General features: G+C 52.9%; 1 protein-coding gene across 3 annotated transcripts in view; it reads left to right on the top strand.

Moving 5' to 3' along the window:
- The window catches only part of URB1 (URB1 ribosome biogenesis homolog), a 73,961-nt gene that overhangs the window by 27,301 nt on the left and 22,232 nt on the right, over positions 1-24,428 (top strand). For all 3 annotated transcript variants that reach the window (XM_030328987.1, XM_030328986.1, XM_030328989.1), the window contains 18 exons: positions 773-946; positions 1,562-1,691; positions 2,254-2,370; positions 3,470-3,582; positions 5,680-5,799; positions 7,256-7,372; positions 7,847-7,985; positions 8,768-8,938; positions 9,958-10,151; positions 11,983-12,201; positions 12,961-13,140; positions 14,809-15,664; positions 16,473-16,674; positions 17,354-17,540; positions 20,349-20,407; positions 22,471-22,664; positions 23,675-23,785; positions 24,200-24,263. In XM_030328987.1, coding sequence (XP_030184847.1) covers positions 773-946; positions 1,562-1,691; positions 2,254-2,370; positions 3,470-3,582; positions 5,680-5,799; positions 7,256-7,372; positions 7,847-7,985; positions 8,768-8,938; positions 9,958-10,151; positions 11,983-12,201; positions 12,961-13,140; positions 14,809-15,664; positions 16,473-16,674; positions 17,354-17,540; positions 20,349-20,407; positions 22,471-22,664; positions 23,675-23,785; positions 24,200-24,263 — 3,347 coding nt within the window. The remainder of the gene's footprint in view (positions 1-772; positions 947-1,561; positions 1,692-2,253; positions 2,371-3,469; positions 3,583-5,679; positions 5,800-7,255; positions 7,373-7,846; positions 7,986-8,767; positions 8,939-9,957; positions 10,152-11,982; positions 12,202-12,960; positions 13,141-14,808; positions 15,665-16,472; positions 16,675-17,353; positions 17,541-20,348; positions 20,408-22,470; positions 22,665-23,674; positions 23,786-24,199; positions 24,264-24,428) is intronic.

Genomic DNA, 24,428 nt, shown 5'->3' with positions numbered 1-24,428 from the left:
CTTTAGCATACCGCACACGTACGAAATGAACCCCCAGCTCGCCGGAACGCCGAGGGAATGGGGCGTTGTAGTTGTTAAACTGAAAGCCCATCAGGTAGCCATTTTGTGTCTCCCTGCCCCTCACTCTGCTGTGGCCCAGCTGGCTCGCCCCAGCCCGCCCTGCCCCTGGGGTGCCCCTGGGCCTGAGTTGGTCGGGGCCGGGCCTGAGACGGCATCTCCCGGGGGTACCCTCGTTCTGGTGATTGCTCCGGTTCTTGAATTCTGTTCAACCTCTGCAGCGAGGGAGGATTCGGAAGTCTCCTGGCTGTCCTTATGAAGGTCCCTGAGCCCATGTTTGGGGGCTGCACGCTTCCCAAGCCTGGAGGTGGTTTTTCCTACTAAGTGTGTGGTGCCTTTTCTTGTCACCTGTGCGCCCGACAGCGAGTGCTAGTTGGGGCTGGGTGGGTGCTGGTGAGATGGTGGCTGTTCTTGATGTGGATAATCCACATGAGGTCAGTGGCTGTCGGAAAAGACTTACCAAACACAGTGAAACAAAATTGAGAATAACTCTCAGACTCTAGTAGCCACCTCTTCAGCAGGTGCTGAGGTCAGATCTGTGGCAGGTCAAGGGGGCAGGGTCCCCAGGCCACCTCTTCTCATGGCGTCCCAACTCACGCAGCCTTCCCTGGGAGTGACCCCCGGAGAGGCCAGAGCCAGCCACACCCGGGGCTTGGGAGGTCTGTGTCCACAGTGCAGCCTACAGACGTGTGGATTTAGCTCTTTTTCTTCCCAGTTGGACAGCATATCAGTGAAGCACACAGCCTTGTCCCTTGTTTCCGTCATTTTGAGAAGAGCGTTAAAAACGATCGAGCACTGCCTGAATAAAGAGACGTGGCAGGAATCAGGCGTGTACACGGCCGCAGCAATAGAAGAGTTCGTGCGCCTCTTCAGAGAAGCCCTGAGCAAGGTAGGCGCGGGAGGTGGGTTTGGCCTTTCCGGGGAAGTTTCCGGGGCTTTCCTCACAGCTGTCACAGGTAAGCACGCCAGGTGGAAGAGGCAGCTCCGGGAGCACAGAGGGCAGGTGCGAAACGAAACATAGTGTAGGGGTCGGGGTGCTCCTCGCTAGAAGCTGACGTGCTCTCCCACTGCCGCACGCACGAGGGCCAGGGCCACGGCGAGGGGGTGGCTTGGGAGGCCTGTTCTGGTGAGTAAGGAAGGGCAGTCATCTGCAGACGGGGTACCTGCCCCAAAGGAGCCGAAGTCATGATGGACGCGGCCCCCGGCCGGTCGTCGGACATGTGTCTTCATTTCTAGTGTTTGGCTCAGGTGAAGGAGGCCTCGGAGCTTTGTTACAATTATCAGCGCTTGTGTTTTCAACCACGTCCTTGTTGTACACAGTCGTGGGGATTACAGCGCGAAGCAGAGCTCACAGAGGGCGCCGACCCGTTCTCCCCCCACGTCCCGTCTTGTACACACTCACACCACGTGTGCTCGTGTCCTCCCTTTGTGTTTAGCTTCTCCTTAGTGGACTCATTTCATCCGCGACTCTCTCTTGTTTAACGTGACTGTCTTTTCCTTTCAGGTCTTACCAGACCTGAACACCATCGTGTGGGTCTGGCAGTCACTTCGAAAGCAGGAGACAAAACAGGATGATGAGAAAGGAAAGAAAAGAGGCATCCAGACTGCTGCTGCCTGCGTGGCTCCCCAGTGCGGTGAGGGCTGCGTGGGGCCCTGCTCTTTGCAGACAGAGGTGACACAGGCAGCCAGGGACCCCTCCAGCCTACAGGGGCTTTGGAGGCATCTGTTGCAAATGTGCCCAGGCTTTACACAAGCACCGTGACTCTCTAAAGATTTGAGCGATGGGCACCATGTGCTCTGGCCTTTCCGTGGGGGCCTCTCTTTGGCTGTGCAGGCAGAGGTGGGCTTCATGGTCCTCCTCCCCCCCCCCCCAGTAATGAGACACATTGACTCAGACCTTGCTGTTGGCCTGCCGGGCAGTGGGCTTTGTACCTTCTGTCTATATCCTATTTAGTCCCCGTTGTTCACACGAAGGCGCTGACACACAGAGAGACAGTCGCTTTAACCTGTCCTAGGTTACAGCCCCAAAATGAGGACTTACACCCAGTCTGTTTGAACAGTCTTGACTCTTCCCACGTAGACTCTGTAGGGATCCGTCCGCAGCCTCTGCCTGTGGCCGTTGACCGCATACCACCTGCTGACTAAGGACAGAGACCGACTGTGTTTCCTAATTTAAGGTGTTTTATCTTGGTTCAGATGATGCGGAAACCATTCTTCTGAAGGCTGTTCTGCTCCAGGTCATATGCCTGTACCAGAAGGTGGTCCCACACGTGGTCCTGCAGTACAACTTCGACTTCAGCAAGCTCCTGAAAGGTGCGTCTCAGGAGACGGCGGGGGCCCCTCTGCTCTTTCTGCCAGCGGGGATGAAGGAAACGCTCGTGAACCGGAGCTGAGCCCCCGGAGCTGAGGCCCGGGGAGGCCGGTGGGCAGTTTGGCTGGTGCACACGATCCACCTGACTGGTTATTTTTATTTGCACTAATGTTTTTTAAATCGCCAGTTGTCCTTAAGTGAATATCAGATGAACATTTAGCAGCAGTGGGCACAGCAGGGAGAAGCCAGGCTACCAGAGGTTTCTGCCTTAGATAAGTGACAAATCAGATTGTGTGCATTAATGCTAAAGCCCCTCTTCAAAGGAGCAGGGGTGCAGAAATGAGAGCCCCTTAGAAGGGATGTCCCGTTCCCGCAGAGGCACTTTGGACGTAGTTACTCATGGTTTACCCAGTGAGTCAGGTTCAAACCACATCTTGTAAAAGTAACGTTACGCTTGTCTGGTCACGTTTCCTTGATGGAAAAGTGTGTCTAATAACTTCATAATTGGGCCCACGGAGGAAAACTTGCAGAAGCGTCATTCCTGGGGTTTATATAAGCTATTGGGATGGTTCCACTGAAAAGCTGTAATTAACTTCTTAATCGTTGGAAGGCGAAAGGTTCTTTTTGCCGTGAGAATACGAAATTTACTAGCACTGTGTCATTCCCAAGCAAAGGGAAATCCAGAAATCAGGCCAGCGGATGAGGATGCGGTCTTGGGCTCGCGTGGCCACAGTCTGTTCACAAAACGTCTGCGGTCTGGGGAGCAAGGCGGCGCCTCTCACCCGAGACAACGTTAATGAGAGACCGCACCCAGGAGGCAGCGAGAGGTGTGGGCCTCACGCTGTAGGGAGAGGTCACTTCAGGCCAAGGGGCTGTTCTGGGCAAGTGGAGTTAGGGCTTATTGCTGAAGATTTGGATAGACCACAGGAGGGGAGGTTGTGCCAGGTGGGGCACGTCTGGGCAGAGGAGAGGAGAGAGCCCCCAAGCCCCCTTCTTATTTCTACAGCTGGAGCTCCTTATCTGGCCCCCGTGGCCAGGGGCGGCCTTGCTGGGTGCCCCCCTGCACATGACTTCTGGTCTGTTTCCCTCTTTCTGCCACAGGAGTCATCTCCGAGCAGGGCCTTCGAGAGGAGGCGCCTCCCATTCTGCAGCACCACATCCTGAAGGTGGCTCTGGAGCTGCCCGCCAGCAAGTTCTTGTGGTTAAAGGCACAGGTAGGAAGCGGACAGCTTCTGCGTCTGTTAACTAACTCCCGGGCATGTTTTGGCCTGGAAGTTTCTAACTGGATCAGAACCCGACAGTTGGTTATACAGAAGACATGCACGGTTCCCCTCTTGGACGCATCTAGAGCAGAGGCCAGGTTCCGATTCATGAAGCAGGAGGCCTGTGAGTCTGTTTGCTTTTGCAAAATAGGATGTTGAGTGTGTCCTTACTGAAACAAGATTGTTGGTGGGTATTGGGAGGGGTTTTGTTTTGTTTGTTTTACCTTGATTACTTTATATTTTGTTTGTCATTTTAAAACCTTTTCGGAAATAGATACGTTTTGAAACACAAAATAACTCCTCTTCCTTTGCCCTCCTCCTGGAAGAACTTAAGACAGAGATGGAAATAGATACCAAGCCGGGAGAGGACCGAGGCTGGTGCAAAAACCAGTAAAGATTGCTGGAATTTTTTTTCTGCCTGTCACAATGTCTTCTAGGACCTTCTGGAGAATATAATGCTGACTCATAAAGGCAACCCAGGCTGCAGCAGACACTTACCTGTGTGTTTAGGCACAGGACGCTCTATCATTTCTAGCCAAGGAGGAAAAATAATCAGGCAAAATTAAGCGTTTTCTAAGTGTGTTTCTTAGTAGCTCTGATGGTGATTTTTTTTCAGCGATTTAGGTCTTATTTAAAATTTTATGGAACCACAGTGCCTGGGTGGCTCAGTCGGTTAAGTGTCTGACTTTGGCTCAGGTTATGATCTCACGGTTTGTGGGTTCAAACCCCACACGGGGCTCTGTGCTGACAGCTCAGAGCCTGGAGCCAGCTTCGGATTCTGTGTCTCCCTCTCTGTCTCTGCCCTTCCCCCACTCATTCTCTCTCTCTTCTCTCTCTCTCTCTCTCTCTCTCTCTCTCTCTGAAAACTAAATTAAAAAAAAGTTTTTTTGGGGGTGCCTGGGTGGCTTGGTCGGTTGAGCGTCCGACTTCGGCTCAGGTCACGATCTCACAGTCCATGAGTTCGAGCCCCGCATTGGCCTCTGTGCTGACAGCTCAGAGCCTGGAGCCTGTTTCGGATTCTGTGTCTCCCTCTCTCTCTGCCCCTCCCCTGTTCATGCTCTATCTCTCTCTGTCTCAAAAATAAATAAACGTTAAAAAAAAATTTAAAAAAAAAAGTTTTTTTTTAAATTTTATAGAACCAGTAGCATGGAAACGTATGTAGGTATTTTTACATGGCACATTTCCAGAAAAGCGTGAGAATGTGGGAGCACTGGCATCTGTGCATGTTCCCCCAGGTCCTCTCCTGAGGTTCACCTGCATCGTAGTTGAGGGTTGACACGTGTGCCCTGTGCATCCATGCCTTTACCACCACTTAAAGAGGCAGCCGGGGCACAGAGTAGTACGGACACCCTTGCAGTGTGCTGGCCGTAACTGGAGGGTCCAGGGTTGGCTGTGGGCAGTGTTGCCCATGGCCCTGCTCTCAACCTCTGCACCCACCATGAGGCCATTGTCACAGACCCCAGAGAGATGACCAGCCCGGGGAGCCATTGAGTTTTTTACCGCAGCTGAACAGGGCCAGTGGGATCCTGGTGATTCGTTTGGGAAGTGAACAGAGGGAGGCCTCTGAACTTTGGAAGAACTGGTATAAAAAATATTAATTTATATTCTGTGCCCCACCTTCTGCTTATAAGGTGAAGTCTGCTGGGCTTTATGAACACCAGCACTTCCCATGTTCAGGGTCGCCCTCATTGCCAGGGGCTGCAGGGACGCCAGCCAAACACAGCCTCAGTGGCATTTGGGCGGGGGATCCGGAGCTCCATGAACTCTGAGACGTATGTTCAAAGCTCACAAGCCTTTGTGAGAAGCTAAATTACGTATAAGGGATCGACTCTGTCGGCACCCGCATCTTGCTGAAATGCAGCAAATACAATTACCCAGCTGCTGCTGAGGCTTTGGTTGAGCACCTGGCCTCTGAGCCTCCTCGTGTAAAATTCCAGCCGTGTTGCCGAGTTGTAGTTAAAATGAGATAAGAGGCCTGGAGCCATACTGGGCTCCGTGTGTATCCGTGACCTGTGTAATGTTTATCATCTGTTACTGTTCAAACTCCAGGAAGGCCCAGAGGCAGAAATTATTGGAGGAGAACGATCTGTGTTTTACTTGCTGATGAAAATGTTCGTGACCAGTAGCCATCTACAGCTCAAGTCATCCACCAAACTTCTGATCACAAAGGTGAACGTTCCCTACCCATTCCTAGTTCTGGGAAGCGTTTTCACAGTCTTCATTACAGAAGGTGCTTAGTAAACAGCTGTCGAATTCAGGAAGCGTCAGGGCTTCTGTAAATTTAAAGCTCGGAGGTTTTAAGGCAGTTTTAATTTATCGTGTCTAAACTTAGCTACGTTCCCGAGGCAGCACGGTGAAGTGGAGAACATGGGCTCTGAAGTCTTGTTCCTGGATTTGAGTCCCGGTCCTACTTCTTCCTGGATGGCATTAGGCAGATGACCCAACCTCTCTGAACGTTGTTTTCCCAGGTGAACGGGAAGGATGAAACGGTAGGGTTGCAAAGGAGGGCGCACGTGAGATCAAGCAGTAGATCAGGCCCGGCACATGGTAGGCTCAGTAACGTGTCCGGTTTCCAGCCCTCTGGGGAACTGTTGAATGGGCGGTGCCTTTCCGCACCTGTCCAGACTCCGCCTTCTCCAGGGGCTCAGCCTTTCTGACCTCCTTTGTCACCCGCAGCACAGGTATCCTCACAGTCGCTGGAAGGGAACGGGGAGTTGGGCTGTTAGCTTCTCTTTCTCACACGCGATCCTCACTCTATAGGGCTACTGTCCCCCGGTCTGGACGTCACCGTAGGAAATCTCGTTTCCGCCACCCAGCAAATGTCTTGGGTGCTACAGATGCAACGGACTGCACGTTCATTGTTTGGGGGGGGGGGTGCAGAGATTTTCTTTGCAGCGTTGATATAACCTCCTCACCTGAGCTGCTTGAAGAGCATGAACATTTCAGCCTTGACCTTTACAAGCTGCCGTTTCCCTGTAGGCCTGCACTTGACCCAGGCCTGATTTCGTGGCCGTTTAGTGCACGTAGGTGGGCTTGGCACAGTCGGGTCACTCTTCGGTGCGCTGTTGGGGCTCGTGCCGTGGGAGTCTGTGCCACCAGGCCATTTGGGGACATCATTTAATGGTGTTGGCTCAAGGTCCTGCCTCTTAACACATTCCATTCTCTTAGAAACACCGCTGCTTCTTGTCCCGGGTCTGAGGCTCGGGGGGCCGCACTGAGGTGACGTGACGTGACTGGTTTGTTACCTTGGAGAACGTCACGCAAGCTGACGGTTGGGGGCTGTGAGGGGCCGAGTCGTGCTCGTTTACCTGGTTGTGAAAATCCAGCTGTAAAAATCAGCCTCTGAAGCAGCAGCTGGGTTTTGGTTTTTTTTTTTTAATCTTTTTATTGTTTAGGAGTTGAAGGAAAGGAGTAAGCAGCAAGACCAAGGATTATGTGGTCTTTAATAGAGCTCAGAATGGTCTCTTTTCCTCGTTTCATTCAAGTCTGGGAGCGCTGTTGTGAAAGAGTGGCTTTTGGAGTAAAACTACAGATGAGACTTTGACCCCCTATGTGCTGTGCTGCTTTGTCTCCACGGGGCGCTGGCTCCGTCCTGACGCCCTGCCCCGGGTCTGCTTCCCGACAGATTCTTCGGGACACGGGGGTGTTTGAGCACACCTGGAAGGAGCTGGAGCTGTGGCTGGAGCACTTACATGACACCGTGGAAGAGAAGAGAGAAACCGTGATTCAGTTTTTGGAACGCGTAAGCACCTATTTCCAGTGTGAAGGAGCCTGTTAGTAAATGTGCCATGTGGTCTTTAGCGTGACAAAGGCATTTTTGGTGCACCGGTGCCAGTGCCAGAAGCCTTGTGTTTCTGGCTTCCTTCCTAATTCCTGCTGAGGTGTCAGAATCTGCTCAGTTTTAGAATCTGTAAAATGGGACTCTATTACTGTGTACCGTGTAATTTCCTTTTGGGGATTTGTTTTTGCACCAAGAGAATAGTGGTGTGCTTAGAGCAATATTCAAAGCAGTGGTTTAAACCAAAAGGAAATTTTTGTTAATTCTGTAACAAAAAGTTAAAAAGAAACTTTGCAGAAAAATTGTTCTTATTGGGGACTATTAACATTTTAGCTCTTCCCTTTGTATTACTGGTGACTTTTTTTTGGCTTTTTTTTTTTTTTTTCCATTTCATTTGTGACCACCTAAGTGTTTTCTGCTTGGCTCTTCAACACCCAGGTTTTACTGACGTTGGTGGCGAATCCCTATTCCTACACAGACAAAGCATCTGACTTTGTCCAGGAAGCCAGCACACTGCAGGCCGCGGGGACGAAGCAGGAGGCTGATGATGTCAGCATTCCGGTCTCCCACATCGATGGTAGGTGCCACTGCCTCTTTGCTCCTCGGGCTTCTGAAGCTCCAGCCGCCGTGGCAGATCAGTGATGAAAATGAGAATTGCGTTAATGTCTTACGCCAAGTGCAGGTGTCCGTTTCTTTGAGTTAAAGATCAGCCTACTCCGGAAATGAAAATTGCCTTCTTTGCTCATCCAAGGGGGAGTAGGCACAGAGCCTATTTGCTGGGTTATTTTTGTTTGTGTAGTGTTCACTCTGTGCCAGGTGCTGATCCTAGCTCTTTACAGATCTAACTCCTGGAACCACATAAGCCACCCTAAGCGGCAGATGTAATCATCCTCATTTTATACAGTGATAATGCAGCCGAGGCCCAGAAAGATTAGGGAATTAACTCAAGCTCACACAGCTAGTACATAGCAGACTCAGGATTTGAAATCCAGACCCGGGCTCTGGTCTGTGCTGCAGCCCCTGACCCTATTTTGCTTCTCCGATTTTGACTCGTTCACCTGAATATCCAGGTTAAGGTTTTGGGGCTTCTTAGGGTCACTTGAGGAAACTTCAGATTATTATCACACGAGCTAAACATCCTGTGTTTCGTCTGGCAGAGATCTTAAGATTTGATAGATGATGTCCTTGTGTGTTTAGAATCAAACTTCATATTAAATCTTTTCCCCCCAGAGATGTTTGGCTTTTATGCCTCCTTTTTTTTCTCAGACGTTCCCTTATGTATCCCTTCCTGCGGAGCTCTTTGCAGTGGGGTCCTTCGGTGTCTCTGGCCTTAGTTGGACTGTCCTTTTTCTGTCTCAGATGTTCTTGACATGGTGGACGTCCTGGTGGAGGACAGCGAAGGCTTAGATGAGGAAATTGGATTCTTACTGAACGAAGACATGATCCTGCTCACGTTCCCCTTCAGTGCGGTGGTCCCTGCGGCCCTGGAAGCCAGGAATAAGTTGCTCCTTGGGACGGAAAGTGAAACAGGTACCCGTGTAGAGTTGGGATATTCTGGGTGCATCCAGCTGGGTCTTGGTGGGGTAGGAGGTGTGATTCCAGAGGCTCTGGGAATAATTGCTGAGAACCCAAGGTAGCAAGGTTCAGACCCACTGAGTGATAGCCACCTGGCCTTTAGAGCTAAGCATGTTGGGATAAGAATCTAGAGGCTAGTGGACTTCTGGGAAATTGGCTATTTAAGGGATAAGTCCATAATCATTTTTTGTATGGCTGCACAGACACCTGTTGTAACACTGATGTTTTCTCTTCAAAGTTTATTCTTGCCCTCACCATGCTAGGGTGTGAGTCCTTCATACTTGTTGGAAGTTACTGCAACTTAGTGCCAAGGAAATACTCATAGATCACAACGGTGTAATTAGTCAGGGTTGCTCAGGCTTTGCTGCGGTAACAAATAAGGCCCAACTTACAGTGGTTTAATGGGCAAAGGTCTCTCTTTGGACCTTGTCATAGTTCAGTACAGGTGTGGTTGCTCTCTTGGGTGACTGTCCTCAAGGAGGCAGCTCAGGGATCCAGGCCACTCCCATCTTGTAGCTGCACCATCTCAACATATGGCTTCCAAGGTCACTGTGGAAGAGGAAGACAGAGCGCACAGTCAAGCAGAGGCTGTTCTGGCCAGGCCTGGAAGTGGTTGAATCAGCCACATGGTCCCAGCCTGACCACAGGGGGAAGCCCATGTGCCAAGGACCAAGAGATGGATTAGTGAGCACCAAGCAAGTTTGGCCCCAGATGGCTTTTGTGTCACTTCTTCTATGCCTGGGTCTCCACTCCCAGGCCTTGGGAACTGAAGCCTGACTGTGCGTCACACGTTTAGTGAAACGGAGCCTGGTGTGCCGAGCGGTGATAGCATATGCCCTCCAGTGTGTTTGTGTGACCCCTTGTGGAATTGGTGCGTGTTTTTCTGGATCTTGAATACCTGTGGGAGTTGGTGATATCGATGGGTCACGGAAGGGTCTCGGCGGGCCACCCACACAAGTCTCATTTCTTTGCAGGAGAGAGCATCGTGGCTTATATGACGGCGGTGCTGACAGACCTCCTCCACACCCAGAGGGACCCGCTGGCTCTGTGTCTGCTGCTTCAGGCTTATGACAAGTTGGAGCCTCCTGTGCCACCCTGCTGCCACCAGCTCTGTCGGTTCCACACGTACTACAGCCGCTGGATCCCAGAGCCAGTCCGCGAGGGCTTGGTGAGCCACAGCGTGACCGCCCCCGTGGAGACCCGGCCTTTCCCTGGAAAACCCCACAACGGCTTCCGTGGGCCGCACCTGCTGTGCCCCAACGGCGTAGTCTTACCGCTGTGCGGCCTGCAGGGAGAAACCTGTTAGCCTCGTGCTTTCCCCGGACGGGAGAGGAAGCCCCGTGGCCTCACTGCTGCTTAGCTGGTGTGACGGGGGCACAGATGGCTCAGTGGTGCAGCAGAATTGCAGTTTCCGCTGGCTGCGGGATTGCCTAGTCGCCGTGCCAGCTTTGGGGCGGGAGGGAGGTTGCTTTTTCTGGTCTCCTCACCGAGTGATGTGGCGTGCCTGGGTCCTAGCCTCCTTTAGCGGGCCTCAGCCTGCCCCTGGGCTCCGCGTGCTCCGCTGTGCGAGGGGGCCGCTGGTGGCCCCTGGCAGTCTCCAGTCTGTGAAGACTGGGAAAATGGAAGCAAAGAAAGAATGTTCTTTGCGTGGGGGCTACATACGTGTAACGGGGTCCTGCTCATCTGGCTCCAGCACCAGAGTATTTACAAATGTTGGGGGCTGGGGGTGGGAGAGGTTAACTTTGTGGTATGCCTTTTGTGCATTCGTTCACAAGTGTTAGCTGTTTGTGAAAAAGCAGGCGGCTGGGGACCTCTTTGTCTTGTGATAACTTGTGGCAGATGGCTTTTGTTGAGGGCACATTTCCCGTTCGTCAGGGCCTGGTACCAAGGGTACTACGTGTAATTCAAGGCATTTAATCCTTACGGCACCTCTGGGAGGAAGGTTAGGACCTGCTGTGCTCGTTACACATATGGGGAACCTGAGGCATAGCCATTCCACCACTAGGCAGCAGTGGTGAGGGGGGGGGGGTGGTCAGGATTCGGCCCCAGCAGTCCGCCCCAGCACCACGCCCTGCCCGGCCGCTGCTACCTTCCCCTGCAGGCTCAGCTGTGGTTCAGAATTGGATGTAGCTGTTCAGAGCTTAGCAGGTCAGTGCTGTGTCTCACGGGTACTCGAAGGAAGGTGTCCACTCTCTGGTGGGTAGGTCACAGCGGTGCTTCTCACCCTGGAGGGGACGTCAGTCCCCTGGCGGCTTGTTCAGACATAGTCACTGAGCCCCACCCTGAGTGGGTTTGGCTAAGCGTGTCCGCAGCGGGCCTGGAGATTGGCCTTTCTCACCCGGTCCCGGGCGACCCTGCTGATTGGTCCAGGGACCCCACCTGGAGACCTGCTGTGTCTCCAGGCCTTGCGACCTGGTTTTGTTGGCTTTAGAAAGTGGAGTGTTTGTGGAGATACGGTAATAAAAGGCACGTGGGGTCAGTAAAGAAGGCAGTTTGGCAGTTATTGTAGAAGAAATTAACAACTTCAGTGTGAGGTAGAGTTCCAGAAATTTCTTTTCATTCTGTCCACTGTCTTGTTTTTCTCCCAACAAGATAGTCCGACCGAGGCTCCTGGCAAGGGCCTTTGGAAGGCAAAGAGCTTGCTGAGCTGGCTCCTTTACAGGATTGGCAGTGATTAGTCACAGTGACTCCTCAGAGTCAAGTGAGCGCCCCTCATGGCTCCAGCCTGCGGCGTCTGTTCTCGGTGTGCGAGCACCTTCCTGATCCAGTGCCTTCGTGTTCACGCACTCTGGGAACGGATGTGTGACTGAAAACATTGGGCTTAACTTCTTCCTTAAACAAAATGCCGGGCAGTCACATACTTTTTAGTTTGAGGACACAATTGTGAAACGTCCCCTTGTCACGAACGCCACCCTGTACCTTTTTTAGCAGACCGTGCACCCTGTTCATCTGTGGTGGTTTTTCTTTCCTTCTGTCCGGGCTTTTGCTGCCTTCCCAAGCCCTTTCAGACGCCGGGCAGTCTCGCCCCCCAGGGTCCTCCGGCCTCCTCCTTCTCCGCCCTGTTGCAGACGGCCTACGAGAGCGAGGGCGCGCTCCTGGACGAGCAGGTTCAGGCGCGGCTGCGGGCCGCCCTCCCGCACCTCCCGATGCACCAGGTCCTGCGCTCGGCGAAGCACCTGCTGCTCTACATCAGGAGCACCGTGGAGACCTTCGGCCAGGTGAGCGCTGCTCCCCCCCGGGCCCCAGCCCCTGCGTGCTCCCACGTCTCTGCCTACAGAGCGGCCGCCTCTCATCGGAGTCCAGACCCAGCGACCGTGTCGATAGAGTCTCGCTGTCACCCCATTGCACACAAGGGGACTTAGCGATGTGACACACGCAGGGCCACGGAGGTTCCTCCCCGCCCCGCCGCCTCCCCACAGCTGGGAGCCTGAGCTGCTGGTTCACCGCCGCTCTGTGCCGGGCTGCTCCCCCTCCCGGAGCAGACGTGCAGAGGCGGCTGCGGCACCCGTTTTCTGCGGGCCTCACCTGCAGATTCTGGACCTTCAGCAGGCGCAGACAGCATGGCCGACCTCTGTTGCTGGGGCAGCTGTCAGTCGGGCCAGGGCCCCTCCCACGGCAGACTGGACCAGTGTGGCCAGATGCTGCCTCTCTCAGAAGCGTTAGTTTAGTAGTTCGTTGGTGAGCTTTCTGTCTCCAGTGTGGTTTACAGAGTTTTAGCTTGCGTTTCCTCATCTTGGTCAAAATAAAGCCGGTTCCTTCATGAAGGTTGAGGGCGCACATCTTCCTGAGAAAGGACCTTGAGGTTGTTGGGGTTTTGTAAGGACCGGCCGCGCTGGCCTGCCTCCCTCCTCAGTCCTTGTTTCTGGGAACACGGCACCTTCTGGTCGCGGAGGGACTCGGTCACTGTCGCGGTGACAGTGGGACTGGGAGCCCTTCCCTGGCCTGAGCTCTCATGTGTGTGGCTCTCATCCTCACAGCTGGGCCGAAGCGCAGGGCCCCCCGTCCTGCAGCTCCTCCTGGACCTCCTCAGGCTCCTGGTCGTCCACTGTGCGCAGCTGGACGCGCAGAACCAGCAGAAACGCGAGGCCGCCCAGGCCGAATCCGACCTCTTTTTGGACGTGGAGTCCGTGGCCTCGCTGGAGCTGGCCAGTGACAAGGTACCGCTGCCCTCCTTCCGTGGGTCTCCTTCCTGTTAGCCTTCTCCTGTAGAGTCTCGGACCCTGGCTTTCCCTCTGCTTCTGGCCCTAGACAAGTACGTGTTCATCGCAGGTAAACGAGGAAATGCAGCGTAGAGGAGACGCTGCAAGCCATCCGTGACCCTCACACCCACAGATGAGCTTGGTGCCATTGGGCGTTTCTCTTTCCAGTCGGTTCCCTGCTCCCACTCGCCCTCCCCGCAACTTGTTTCCCCTCTCCTTACACCGGGAGACGAGAACATCTTGAGAAACCCAGGAGGAATGTTTTTCTTTTGAACAGTCGCAGCCTGTGTCGAATAAAGGCTGGGCAGTGGGTGTGGCTCGTCCCAGCAAATACACGCTGGGAACTTGCAGCTCGGAGAAGGGGCCTTTGTCCTGCTGTTAACCTTGTGCGGCCTCTGTGGGGCTGGGGCCAGGGTGAACCCTTCTCTCTCAGTCTGCATCTCACCTGCAAACAAGTTCCTCATCTCACAGTCTAACGACGGCCTCCTCCCTTTGATCTCCAGGTTGACTTCCCGGGAGGTGGCTGGGGCGGCAGGACCACCTATGAGCCGTTTGACAGGGGCAGGGCGGTGCTAACGTGAAATCACGCTTTTCTGTTTTTTTGTGTGTTTTTTTTTTTTAACGTTTATTTTATTTTTGAGACAGGGAGAGACAGCGTGAACGGGGGAGGGTCAGAGAGAGAGGGAGACACAGAACCTGAAACAGGCTCCAGGCCGAGCTGTCAGTACAGAGCCTGACGTGGGGCTCGAACTCATGAACTGTGAGATCATGACCTGAGCTGAAGTCGGATGCTTAACTGACTGAGCCACCCAGGCGCCCCACGCTTTTCTGTTTTTAACGGGCGCAGCTCTGTTGGAAGGTGTGATGGATTCCTCTTTCCTTCCTTGACGAGTGAAGGAGGAAGGACAGCGTCTTCCCATCCTCGGGGACTGTTGTTGGGACTTTGTTGGCTAGGAACCCTGTTCCGCGAGGCTGCTTACAAAGATCATTCCCTAACCCGGCCAGGCTGCTCACTGCTTTGTGCTCGGTGGTTTAAACCCAGTGCTGGGTCCGAGCGAGTTCCCCAGGGGTCACTCAAGGCTCAGCCTCCTGGAACGTGACCTTTAGTTCCAGACCGTGGTCTTGCAGCTGTGTCCCCATCTACTGTTCCAGGCGCGGGGTCTCTCCCAAACCGTGATCACGCTGCTCCGGTTGACGGGAGATCCCCACGTCCCCCCAGTCAGATTGATGCTGGAGGGCAGGGCTGCTGAGCGGAGTCCAGATGACTGGCCTTCATCACATTTCGGCTTTCCTACACAGCCCGTCCGCTGTCCAGAGGGACCGGAGAGCAGTTTCACTGTGCAGTAAATTCACTCAAGCTGAACTCCTCAGACACGTGCCGGTGTGGGTGGGGCCCCCGCTGAGTCACGGTCGAGCCGTCACAGTCGCCCCGGGGAGGGGGTGTGCTGTAGTCGGGTTACAGCTGTGATGGGCTCAGATTGGGGTGCTGCAGGGCACCCCCGAGAAGGGCATCAGAACTCGGGCTGGGGGATGGGGTGGCTTAGGAATGCTCCTCCCTGCCCTTCATCCTACTCCCCGCTGGCCCTGGGCCGCGAGTGAGGTCTGTGCCTTGTTGCCGTATTTCAGACGCTGGAGGAGGTGCTGGTGGCCATCCTCAGACATCCCACGCTGGAGGGCTGGTACCTGGCCCTGGAGCGACGGGCCCTCCCTCCGCACGCCCTCAGCCCCATCCTCGTGAAGCTCCTGGCGGCCCGGCTCAGCGCGGGGGTCCTGCAGCTGCTGCTGGCGAGCGCCCCGATCCTCCGGAGCATCCGTCAGCTGGGCCTCCTGGCCGGGTACTCGGAGGCCATCACCCGGAGCGTGTTGAACGAGCTGCAGAACAGGAGGGCGGGCCGGGCCACGTCTCGGGCAGAGACCCTCCCGCAGCTGGAGGCCCTGCAGGAGCTGCATCCGTACATGGAGGGCGCCCAGCTCCGTGAGGTCACCCTGGCTTTGCTGAGCCTGCCCGAGGCCCAGCTGGTGGCCCCGGGACCCCCGAAGTCCCCCGGGAAGGAGAGACACCTGAACGCTCTCGGCAAGACGCTGGTCCAGCTGTTGACCCGCAGCCCCCAGGATCAGCTGCAGAGCAGCGAGCTCCTTTGGGCCTCTGAGTTTGTGAAAGGCCTGGGGGCTTTGCTCCCCACGTTGGCCGTGGACGAGCTGGACGCCGTGTTTCTCCACGCTCTGCAGAGAGAGCCCGTGCTGGTCCCCGTGGTCGGGGTCGACGTGCTGGACTACTGCCTGGCCCGGCGGACGCAGGCGGCCCTCAGCACCGCCGCCCTACTCGTGCGGCTGAGCTCCACCCACCTGCTGCGGTTTGAGCTGTGGTGCGGGCGGCCCGGCTCGGGACTCTGCCTCCAGGAAGGCCTCGACGACTTCCTCCCCCTCGTCCACGTGTACCTCCGGTGCAGGACGCGGGGACGCTTCACACGCCCGGCGGGAGGTACGGGAACCGGTGACGTCGGGCAGCTGGAGGCGTTAAGTCCGAGGATGGGGAGGTGGGAGCAGCAGATCCGTTGCTGCGCCTGGAACGTCCACGTTTAGGCTGTGGTGTAGTTCTGTTGCTCCTTCAGCCGCTGACTGACCCGCCTCTGGACACTGAGAAAGCGGGGAGATTCTCACTCGCCACCCCTCCCCTGTCTGGGCCTGTGGCTTGAGGTGCCGCCCCCACGCTCCTGCCCACCCTGAGCTCCCCACAGGAAGGGGGCAGGGGTGGGTCAAGGAGGGAGCCGCACCGGGGCCAGAGGAGGCGTTCGGGATGGCCGTCCTTGTCCCACCCCGTTGTCTCCCCCCCAAAGCATCCATGAGTTTACCCAGAGTCTGGGCAGCTTTGGGCTCAGCCTTTTCGCCCCACCCGTAGAGTTTCAGGCGAGTCAGCGGTTCTTGGTGCACCGCTGCTCACGTGCCTCTCCAGCTCCCGTGTCCTTGAGGCACGAACCCCGAGCGAGTTCAGGGCTTTGGTACTCACGCGCTCGTTACCAGCATCGAGCCAGGTGCTGTGCTCGGGACCTAGCGTCAGAGCGTCGACTGACCAGGTGACCCGTGTGTTGTGCTGGTCAGCGTCTAACCTGCCGGCCCTTGTGTTTGCCACTTTGCACGGCATCAGCACTCCCGCCCTGGCCAACGTCAAGGTGCGAGCGTGACCTCTCCCCGTCACAAGATGCCTCAGGGTTAGCCACGGGCTCTGTGAGCTGCTGCACGCTAACTCCAGCACAGCGTGGTGTGTGACTGTCCTTTTTGTCTCTGCCTAGTGTCCTCTGCTGTCATTCCCGTCTTGAGGAAAGCTCTGTGGAGGCAGCTACAGACCAGGCTTCTCAGTGCGGATGGGCCTCCAGGGTCTGGGCTGCATCACGAGGTCCTGGCCCAGCTGGTCCCGTTTGCAAGAGCCAAGGACCTTGGTATCCTCATGGACCGTTTGCCTAGCCTGCTTCAGACCCCAGGCAGGCACGAGAGGTATGAAGGCTTAGATTGTCTGACGGCCGTTCCTCTCCCCGCTTCACTTTTCCCTGTAGTTTTTACATAAACTAGTGAGAAATTGCCTCCCTGCTCGTTCGGGGAGAAGGCACTTCCTACCGGAAGTCTGCCTCCAGCCATCCTGCCTGGAGCGAGCGCATCTCCATAAGTGGATGGTTGGTTCTGATTCCCTGAGAGCGGCGGTTCTTATCTAGGGCTGATTTTGCCACCTCCAGAGGACCGTTGCCAACATCTGACATTTTTTTATCATCGTGATGTGAGTGAGGGGTAGTTGCTTCCGGCATCTAGAGGGTGGAGGCCAGGGGTATTGCTAAATACCTTACGCACAGGACGGTCCCGTCTTCTCCCCCACGAGAAAGAATAATCTGGCTCAGGATGTCAGTAGTGCTGACTTGGAGATAGTCTCATTTAGGCGAAGCCCGGACAATGTTATCTTTTTTTCTGGTGCACTAATATTGTTTCGCCTAATTGTAAAAATGCTGGTACCTCTGTGACGCCGGAGCAAGGAGGCAGGGGTGGCCTGTGATTCCTGTCTTCGGGTGTTGTAGGGGCAGGGGACTCGGGGCGCCAGTCCCAGGTGCCCAGTGTAACGGTGGTAACACTTAAGCTGGAGGGATTTAGGCCATCCCTCTGACTTTGTGCCTTTTGTCTGCTGCAGCTGGAGCGTGGCCGACTCTGTGTCTGCAGTCCTGGACGGGTCGGCAGAAGAGCTGCGTGCCTGGAGAAGGACTCTGTTGGCGTCCTGTGTAAAATGGCTGGTCGTGTCTTTCAGTGGCGACCAGCAAGGCCAGGACGGCATCCAGGATCAGGAGAGGCAGATGCTGCTGAGATTTAGTGAGCTGTTGGTAGGCGTCTTTCCTCTTCTTAGGGACCCTGGCTACGTTTTTAAGGGAAGGAGTCAAATAGACCAAGGTGGACAGACGGACCCCAGGCTAGGTGGCTTGAATGGAAAGTAGAGGGAGACGAGCCGGGCCGGGCCGTGTCTGGGAGGCAGAGCGGCAGGTGACAGGCAGCCCTGAAACGGTGGGCCTCCTTGTACCAGCCACGGATGTTGGATCTTTTCAGGCACTTTTTTGCTTCTACTGAGTTGGTCGTGTGGTCTTATTTTTCGTTTACTCTGTTAAGATGACTTTCATAAATTGATTTCAGTCATTAACCCAACTTTACCAGGGTATACGTATATGGTTATAACGTATTATGGCTTTTCCATATTATTGGATTTGACATACTAATGTTTTATTAACAGTTTTTTCGTGCATGTTGAGTATTTGTGATTTTATCTTCTAGCAGTGTCTTTCTTTGGTTTTAGGAACAGGTAACACAGCTCTCAGAATGAGTTGGGAAGAATTTCAGTGGGCATAAAAATCTAGATTTTATATATTTTTTAGGCTTTTTGAAAGAGTGGCTTTAGCGTTTTCTGGTATGCATAGGTTTTGATAAGAAATCTGTCATTCTTTGTTTCCTCCCCCTTAGGATTTTTTTTAATTAGGATTTTTTTTTTTAAAGCAATTTGATCATGGTGTACCTTAGTGTAGTTTTCTTTAAGATTTTTATGCTTGAGGTTCATGGAGCTTCTTGGCTCTGTGAGCCCAGGGCTATCATAAAATTTGGAAATATTCAGCTCTTATTTTTGGCCATTATTCCCTCCTGTTGAAGTGTACTTTTTTTTTTTTTTTTAATTTTTTTTTTTTTTCAACATTTATTTATTTTTGGGACAGAGAGAGAGAGACAGAGCATGAACGGGGGAGGGGCAGAGAGAGGGAGACACAGAATCGGAAACAGGCTCCAGGCTCTGAGCCATCAGCCCAGAGCCCGACGCGGGGCTCGAACTCACGGACCGCGAGATCGTGACCTGGCTGAAGTCGGACGCTTAACCGACTGCGCCACCCAGGCGCCCCTGAAGTGTACTTTTTAAAAAAAAATTATTTTTTGGTACAGAAATAATATCCTGAAGCGAAGGCATTATTTCTCAATGCATGATGTCAAATTGTGTTAAAACTCCTAGAGTCTGTGACTAGTGTTAAAAACCCTGCACCCAAAATTTAAAAAGTAATCCTCAGGAAAATAACCCCAAGTGACAGTTGTGTGATAAATGTTTATAGGTCATAGATCAAGCAGTGTGCTTGTGTTGTATTAAGAGATCTTGCAACCTGTGTTTCAGTCTTAATTCATTGTTACAGGTTTATGCATTCGAGGCTCACAGGAGCCCAAATATGGCAGTGCAAGGAGGGAGGAAGGGACATCCCTGATATCTAGAGAGAGCTGAGCGTAGAGGAGGGTGCAGGGCTCCCCCACCACAGGTGACAGTGGACCCTCCTGTGCGGCCCCATGGTCAGCCCCCCACCCAGCAGGCCGGCTTGATAGCCGATGAAGATTTGCGTTCTTCAGGCATGCCTTCTTCCTCCCCCACCTTTCTTTCTCTCTTCTTTTTCCCTCTTTAATAGATGTAACATTTTTAGAATGGTTTTAGGTTCACAGCAGTGTTAAGCAGCCAGTACAGAGTTCCCCTGTGTTCCGTGCCCCTAGGCACACACAGTCTGCCCCACTGTCAGCACGCCTCACCAGCCCCCCCTTTTAAAAAACAATTTTTTTTTAACGTTTCTTTGTTTTTGAGAGAGTGCGAGCTGGGGACGGGCAGAGAGAGAGGGAGACACAGAATCCAAAGCAGGCTCCAGGCTCCGAGCTGTCAGTACAGAGCCAGATGTGGGCTCTCGTGAACCGTGAGATCATGACCTGAGCCAAAAGTGGGTGCTTAACCGAGTGAGCCACCCAGACCAGCCCTTTTTGTTTTTGTTTTTTTTTAACTGAGGAATAATTTTCATGTTGGGAAATACAGGCTCTTAAGTAGAGTTTAATGTTGACAAACGTACCTACGATTGTGCCCACACTCCTGCCGAAGATTTTCATCGTCCCAGAAAGTTCCTTCCCTCGAGAGCATGCACCCCTCTGATTTAACACTGTGCCGTATTTGGAGATGTTCTCTACGTCAGTGACTGCGGACCTGCATTGGCTCGACTAGCGGTACAAAGGTCTCCCCTGCAGATACGTGCTGTCCTGTGTTTAAGGAGCCATGTGTGGCCGGACCTGTGTGTGGTGCCGTCATCTAGTACCTTCTGAAATGGAGGACAAAGGGAAAAATAACACGACTGTTAAGAAATTTTTTTCTACTCCTTTCATGATCGTAGACAAGTAGCTCTTGACAGAACTGCTAGCAGAAATAATAAAACAATTAAAAAAATTAAAGTCAGAAGCAACCACATGCTTTTGTAGATTGCTTGGGTGTATTCCGTATTTGCCGAATGACTCTAATTTAAGTTCCGTATTCTTTATTTTAAGTTAATTGAAGGGGCGCCTGGGTGGCTCAGTCAGTTAAGCGTCTGACTGTTGTTTCAGCTCATGTCATGATCTCGTCGTGAGTTCAAGCCCTGCGTCGGGCTTTGCACTGACAACACGGAGCCTGCTTGGGATTCTCTCGCGCGCTCTCTCTCTCTCTCTCTCTCTCTCTGCCCCCCCCACCCTCGCTTTCATACGTGTGTGCACTTGCACATGCGTGCTCTCTCTCCCTCTTTCAAAATAAACTTAAAAATATATATATATAAACAAAAACGAAAGGACAGTCTCCCCTGTATATCTCTTGCTGGTTTTATTCACAGAATTTCCTTAATGAAGTGGATCCTGGAGATTGGCAGAAATTTGTGAAGACTGGACTCAAGTAAGACGATTTCATTTTCTCGGTGCGATCCGGTAAGGGTGTGAGTGCACGCCGCAGGGCCAGCCTGGGAGCTTGTTGGCACCGTGTCTGTGATGGAACAGGCCCTGTTCCGTTGGCAGAGATAACGAGGTGTACTGTGGAGAGGCTGAATGCTTTGCCCGTTGACGTGGAGTCTGCTTCTGTAGATGATGAGGGAAGCGGCCTTGAACAAATGAAATCCTCAGGGCACCTGGGTGGCTCAGCCGGTCAAGCGTCAGACTTTGGCTCAGGTCACGATCTCACGGTCCAGTTCGTGAGTTCGAGCCCCACGTCGGGCTCTGTGCTGACAGCTCAGAGCCCGGAGCCTGCTTCGGATTCTGTGTCATCCTCTCTCTCTCTGCCTCACTCCCGCTGGTGCTTTGTCTTCCTCTCTAAAATAAAGTAAACGTTAAAAAAAAAATTTTTTTTAATGAAATGTTTTTTTAGAAACCAGAAGTGTGCAGAGGATAACACAGCAGCACCCGGATTTAATAAGTACCAACCACTTCCTGTATTTGTCCCGATTTATTCTCTTCCCTCCCCCGAGAGTGTACTTCTGAGGTCAGGCTCTGTCACGGCCGTGACGGTTTTGGTACTTTGGTTGCACGCCAGCAGGTCTCTAAACAGTAATGGTATTGCTTAGTTTGCTTAGCATTCTGTACACGTCCACGTTGTGTGTCCTTTGTCTTTGTGGCACATGAGTGTTTTTGAGTTACCCTTGCTGCTACACAGAGTCCTAAGCCCATTTGCTTACACTGCGAGGTGGGGTACAGAATTCTGTCTTCAGACCACACCACAGTCGATGTAGCCAGTCCCCTGCTGGCGGACGTCTTCCTCCCTCTCTCCCTCCCGTTCCTGCCCCGAAGGATGCCTTTCTTAGCGCCCTGTGCCGGCTTGTCTCAGGGTGGGGCACTCGCTGTCTGTTAGTGTGGGCACAACTTCAGTTTCACCAGAATTTTAACGTGCTCTCCAAAGTTTCTGAGCCACCCTAGCGTGGTGTTTCCTCACATCCTCACTAGCACTTGATATGGTCAGACTCTAGTTTTTAGCAAGCGGATGACCATGAAACAGTGTTTTGTTGTACCTGTAATTTTCATTTCCCTGGTTATTCACCAACTTGGAGCAGAGGAAAATACAATACCTGAGAGGAGAGAAAGATGTGAAGGTGGGTTACAGGTTAATGACAGCCATGGATTACCATCACGACATGGTGACATTTTGTTCAGTCTTCAGTTAATTTGTATTTCTAGAATGCCCACTATATGCTAAGTGATTCTCAACATCATTCACATATGACTAAAAAGCTGCCCTTTTTTAGAGCAGGGGGTTCTGAGGGATTTAAACCCCCCCCTCCTTCAGGGGGTTCTGAGGGATTTAAAACAGAGAGGGCGTCTGAGCCACTGGACGGGCATATTGAGTAGCTGGAAGGATGGAAGGAACAGGGGGAGGCTGAACTGGCAAGGTGGGCTGGGCAGCGAGCATCATCTCTATTCAGGGTTGGCTGTTCCTGGGTCTCCTGACTTTTGAACTAAACAGGAAGTTCATGTGGTGTTTGCGCTATCAGGAAAATAAATGCACCCCAGCCCTGATTCAGAAGTACCCCCTGTGATGGGTGGGTGGCTGGGGGCGGGTGATAAAGCAAGTGTAATGGAGCGACAGCAGTAGAATCGAGATGGGGATATGGATGTGCCACCGTAGACTTCTCATCTTTGTGGTGTGTTAGAGATTTTTAAAAAAATGTTTTAACGTTTATTCATTTTTGAGAGAGAGACAGAGCAGGAGAAGGGGAGGGGCAGAGAGAGAGGGAGACACAGAATGACAAGCAGGCTCCAGGCTCTGAGCTGTCAGCACAGAGCCCGACGTGGGGCTCAAAGCCACAAACTGTGAGATCATGACCTGAGCCGAAGTTGGATGCTTAACCGACTGAGCCACCCAGGCGCCCCTAGAGATGTTTCTTAATAAAACATCAAAAGTTTTTTCTTGTCTCTTGTGAAATGAAACTCCCCTTTATGAAGCTTTTTCCCCCTTTGATTCTTGCCTCCTAGATTTCGGTATCAGGACCACATGTTTTTAAAGGCCCTCCATGCTGCCATACGACGCCTGTACCTTCCGGAAAACTCCGTGTGCACGCAGCTCACCCAGCTTCCAGCGATCCACATGATGCTCACGCAGCATTCTCTGTTTTTGCCGACTCTACTCAAGTCTGAAGAAGAGGAAAACCCAGACAGTCAAGTAAAAGGTGACCCCTCACCCCACCCTCTCATCTCACATAGGTTTTATTTCCTAATTTCGTGGAGCTCGCTGTGCACCAGAGTTTAGCACCTGTGTGTTTCCGGAGCTGAGGAGCATTACCAAAATGGCATCAGGCTATTTTGTTTCTATCAAATCCAAGCTGAAGCAGTGTTCCCTCTGACTTCGGGTCAAGCAGCAAGCACAGACCTTTCTTCAGTCTGTTATTACAGAAGTCACGTTTAAGGTCTTACTGCCGTATCGCAGGCCCATGTTATAATCTGGGAAGTAGGGGAAGTTAGATGGGTGTCTGCCCTGGGAGGAAGTGTTTGCTTGTATGAGATGCTTTCATGAAAAGATTGAAACTTTCATTGAGGGTGAAGGGTTCGAACGTCCCTGTTAACAGTTCCCTGCCAAGAAGGTCTCTGAAAGCCCAGGTTCTGAAGCTTTGCCCCTAGTTCAGTGGCATTTATTTTAGCCCCTGTGACCCTGAGTTTCGTGTAGGTTGTGGGAGAGGTCAGACGAGATGGTCTGAAGGGTTCTGTCCTCTTGAAGCCACGCTCTGCTTAGAGACAACATGCCCAACCGGGAGAAATCACCGTGGGGTCGGTCTGTAATAAACTGCTAAGCTGACGAAACCATCACCCAGGTTACTGGTGTGGGTAGTAGGAAAAGCAGAAAGGCCCCACCCTTTAGTTAGGCAGGAGTAGGGATGTGTTAGAGATTTTGCTAATGTAACCATGGAGGAAAGTGCTTAGGTTTTAAAATCTTTGGTGGGATGGGGAGTGAAGAGGGTGATGGCGGCTTGTCAAAGACCTAGGAAGAGAGACCATTGTGAAGACGTGTTTTTTTTCTTAAAAAAAAGCAAAAGATGATCGAGGCACAGTCCAAAGACCAGTATTGTTCAGAGAAGGATATTTGAATCACTTAAGTGTTCCCTGAAATGCTTCCTCCTCTGCTTTTATTCTGTGTGCACATCCCCCCCGCACTGTTGTGCATTTCAGTGTTCTTTTCTTCCAGAAGCGCTGGTGGATCTGATGTCAGTGGTGGTAAAGCTGTGTCCCTCTGTCTGTGAAAGCAGTCACTTTTCAGTGCTCCTTGGGGCCTATGGCGCCACTCTCAGTGTCCTGGGTAAGGGTGTGAGGAGCGGGTGGTATGGCCAGAGAGTGTGTGGGGACCGGGCGATATGATCGTGCGGTGTGTGGGACCAGGTAGGGAGTGTGTGAGGGGACCAGGCAGGCGATATGACCAGGGAGTGTGTGGGGACTGGGCCATGTGACAAGGAGTGTGAGGTGACCAGGGATTGTGAGGAGACCAGGTGGAATGACCAGGGAGTGAGAGGGGACCAGGTGGTGTGACCAGAGTGTGTGGGGACCAGGCCATGTGACCAGGGAGTGTGAGGGGACAGGACAGGTGGTATAACCAGGGAGAATAAGGGCACCAGGCCATATGAGCAGGGAGTGCGTGGGGACCAGGCGGTGTTCTAAAGTGGAAGGAGCATGTGAGGGTTTCAGTTTTCTAAATGGACTTTGATTTGACTTCTAGACCAGAAGATTCTGCTTCTCCTCTGGGCGTATGAACAGAACGACCTCAGCCTTGTGAACTTCAGGTGAGCATTGGGCCTGGGGGTGTGAGCAGCAGGCTTTGAAGGGGCCACCCCAAAACTGGGGCTCGTTGTGCACAGCAGGCTCCCCGGATCTTCTCTCATGTGTTTTGTTTTTTTTTTTAATTTTTTTTTTTTATGTTTATTCATATTTTTTGAAAGACAGAGAGA

Source organism: Lynx canadensis, chromosome C2 (genome assembly GCF_007474595.2).
Source record: "Lynx canadensis isolate LIC74 chromosome C2, mLynCan4.pri.v2, whole genome shotgun sequence".
NCBI lineage: Eukaryota > Metazoa > Chordata > Mammalia > Carnivora > Felidae > Lynx > Lynx canadensis.
Note: the sequence above shows the minus strand (reverse complement) of the source record. Positions and strands in the feature narration are given on the sequence as shown.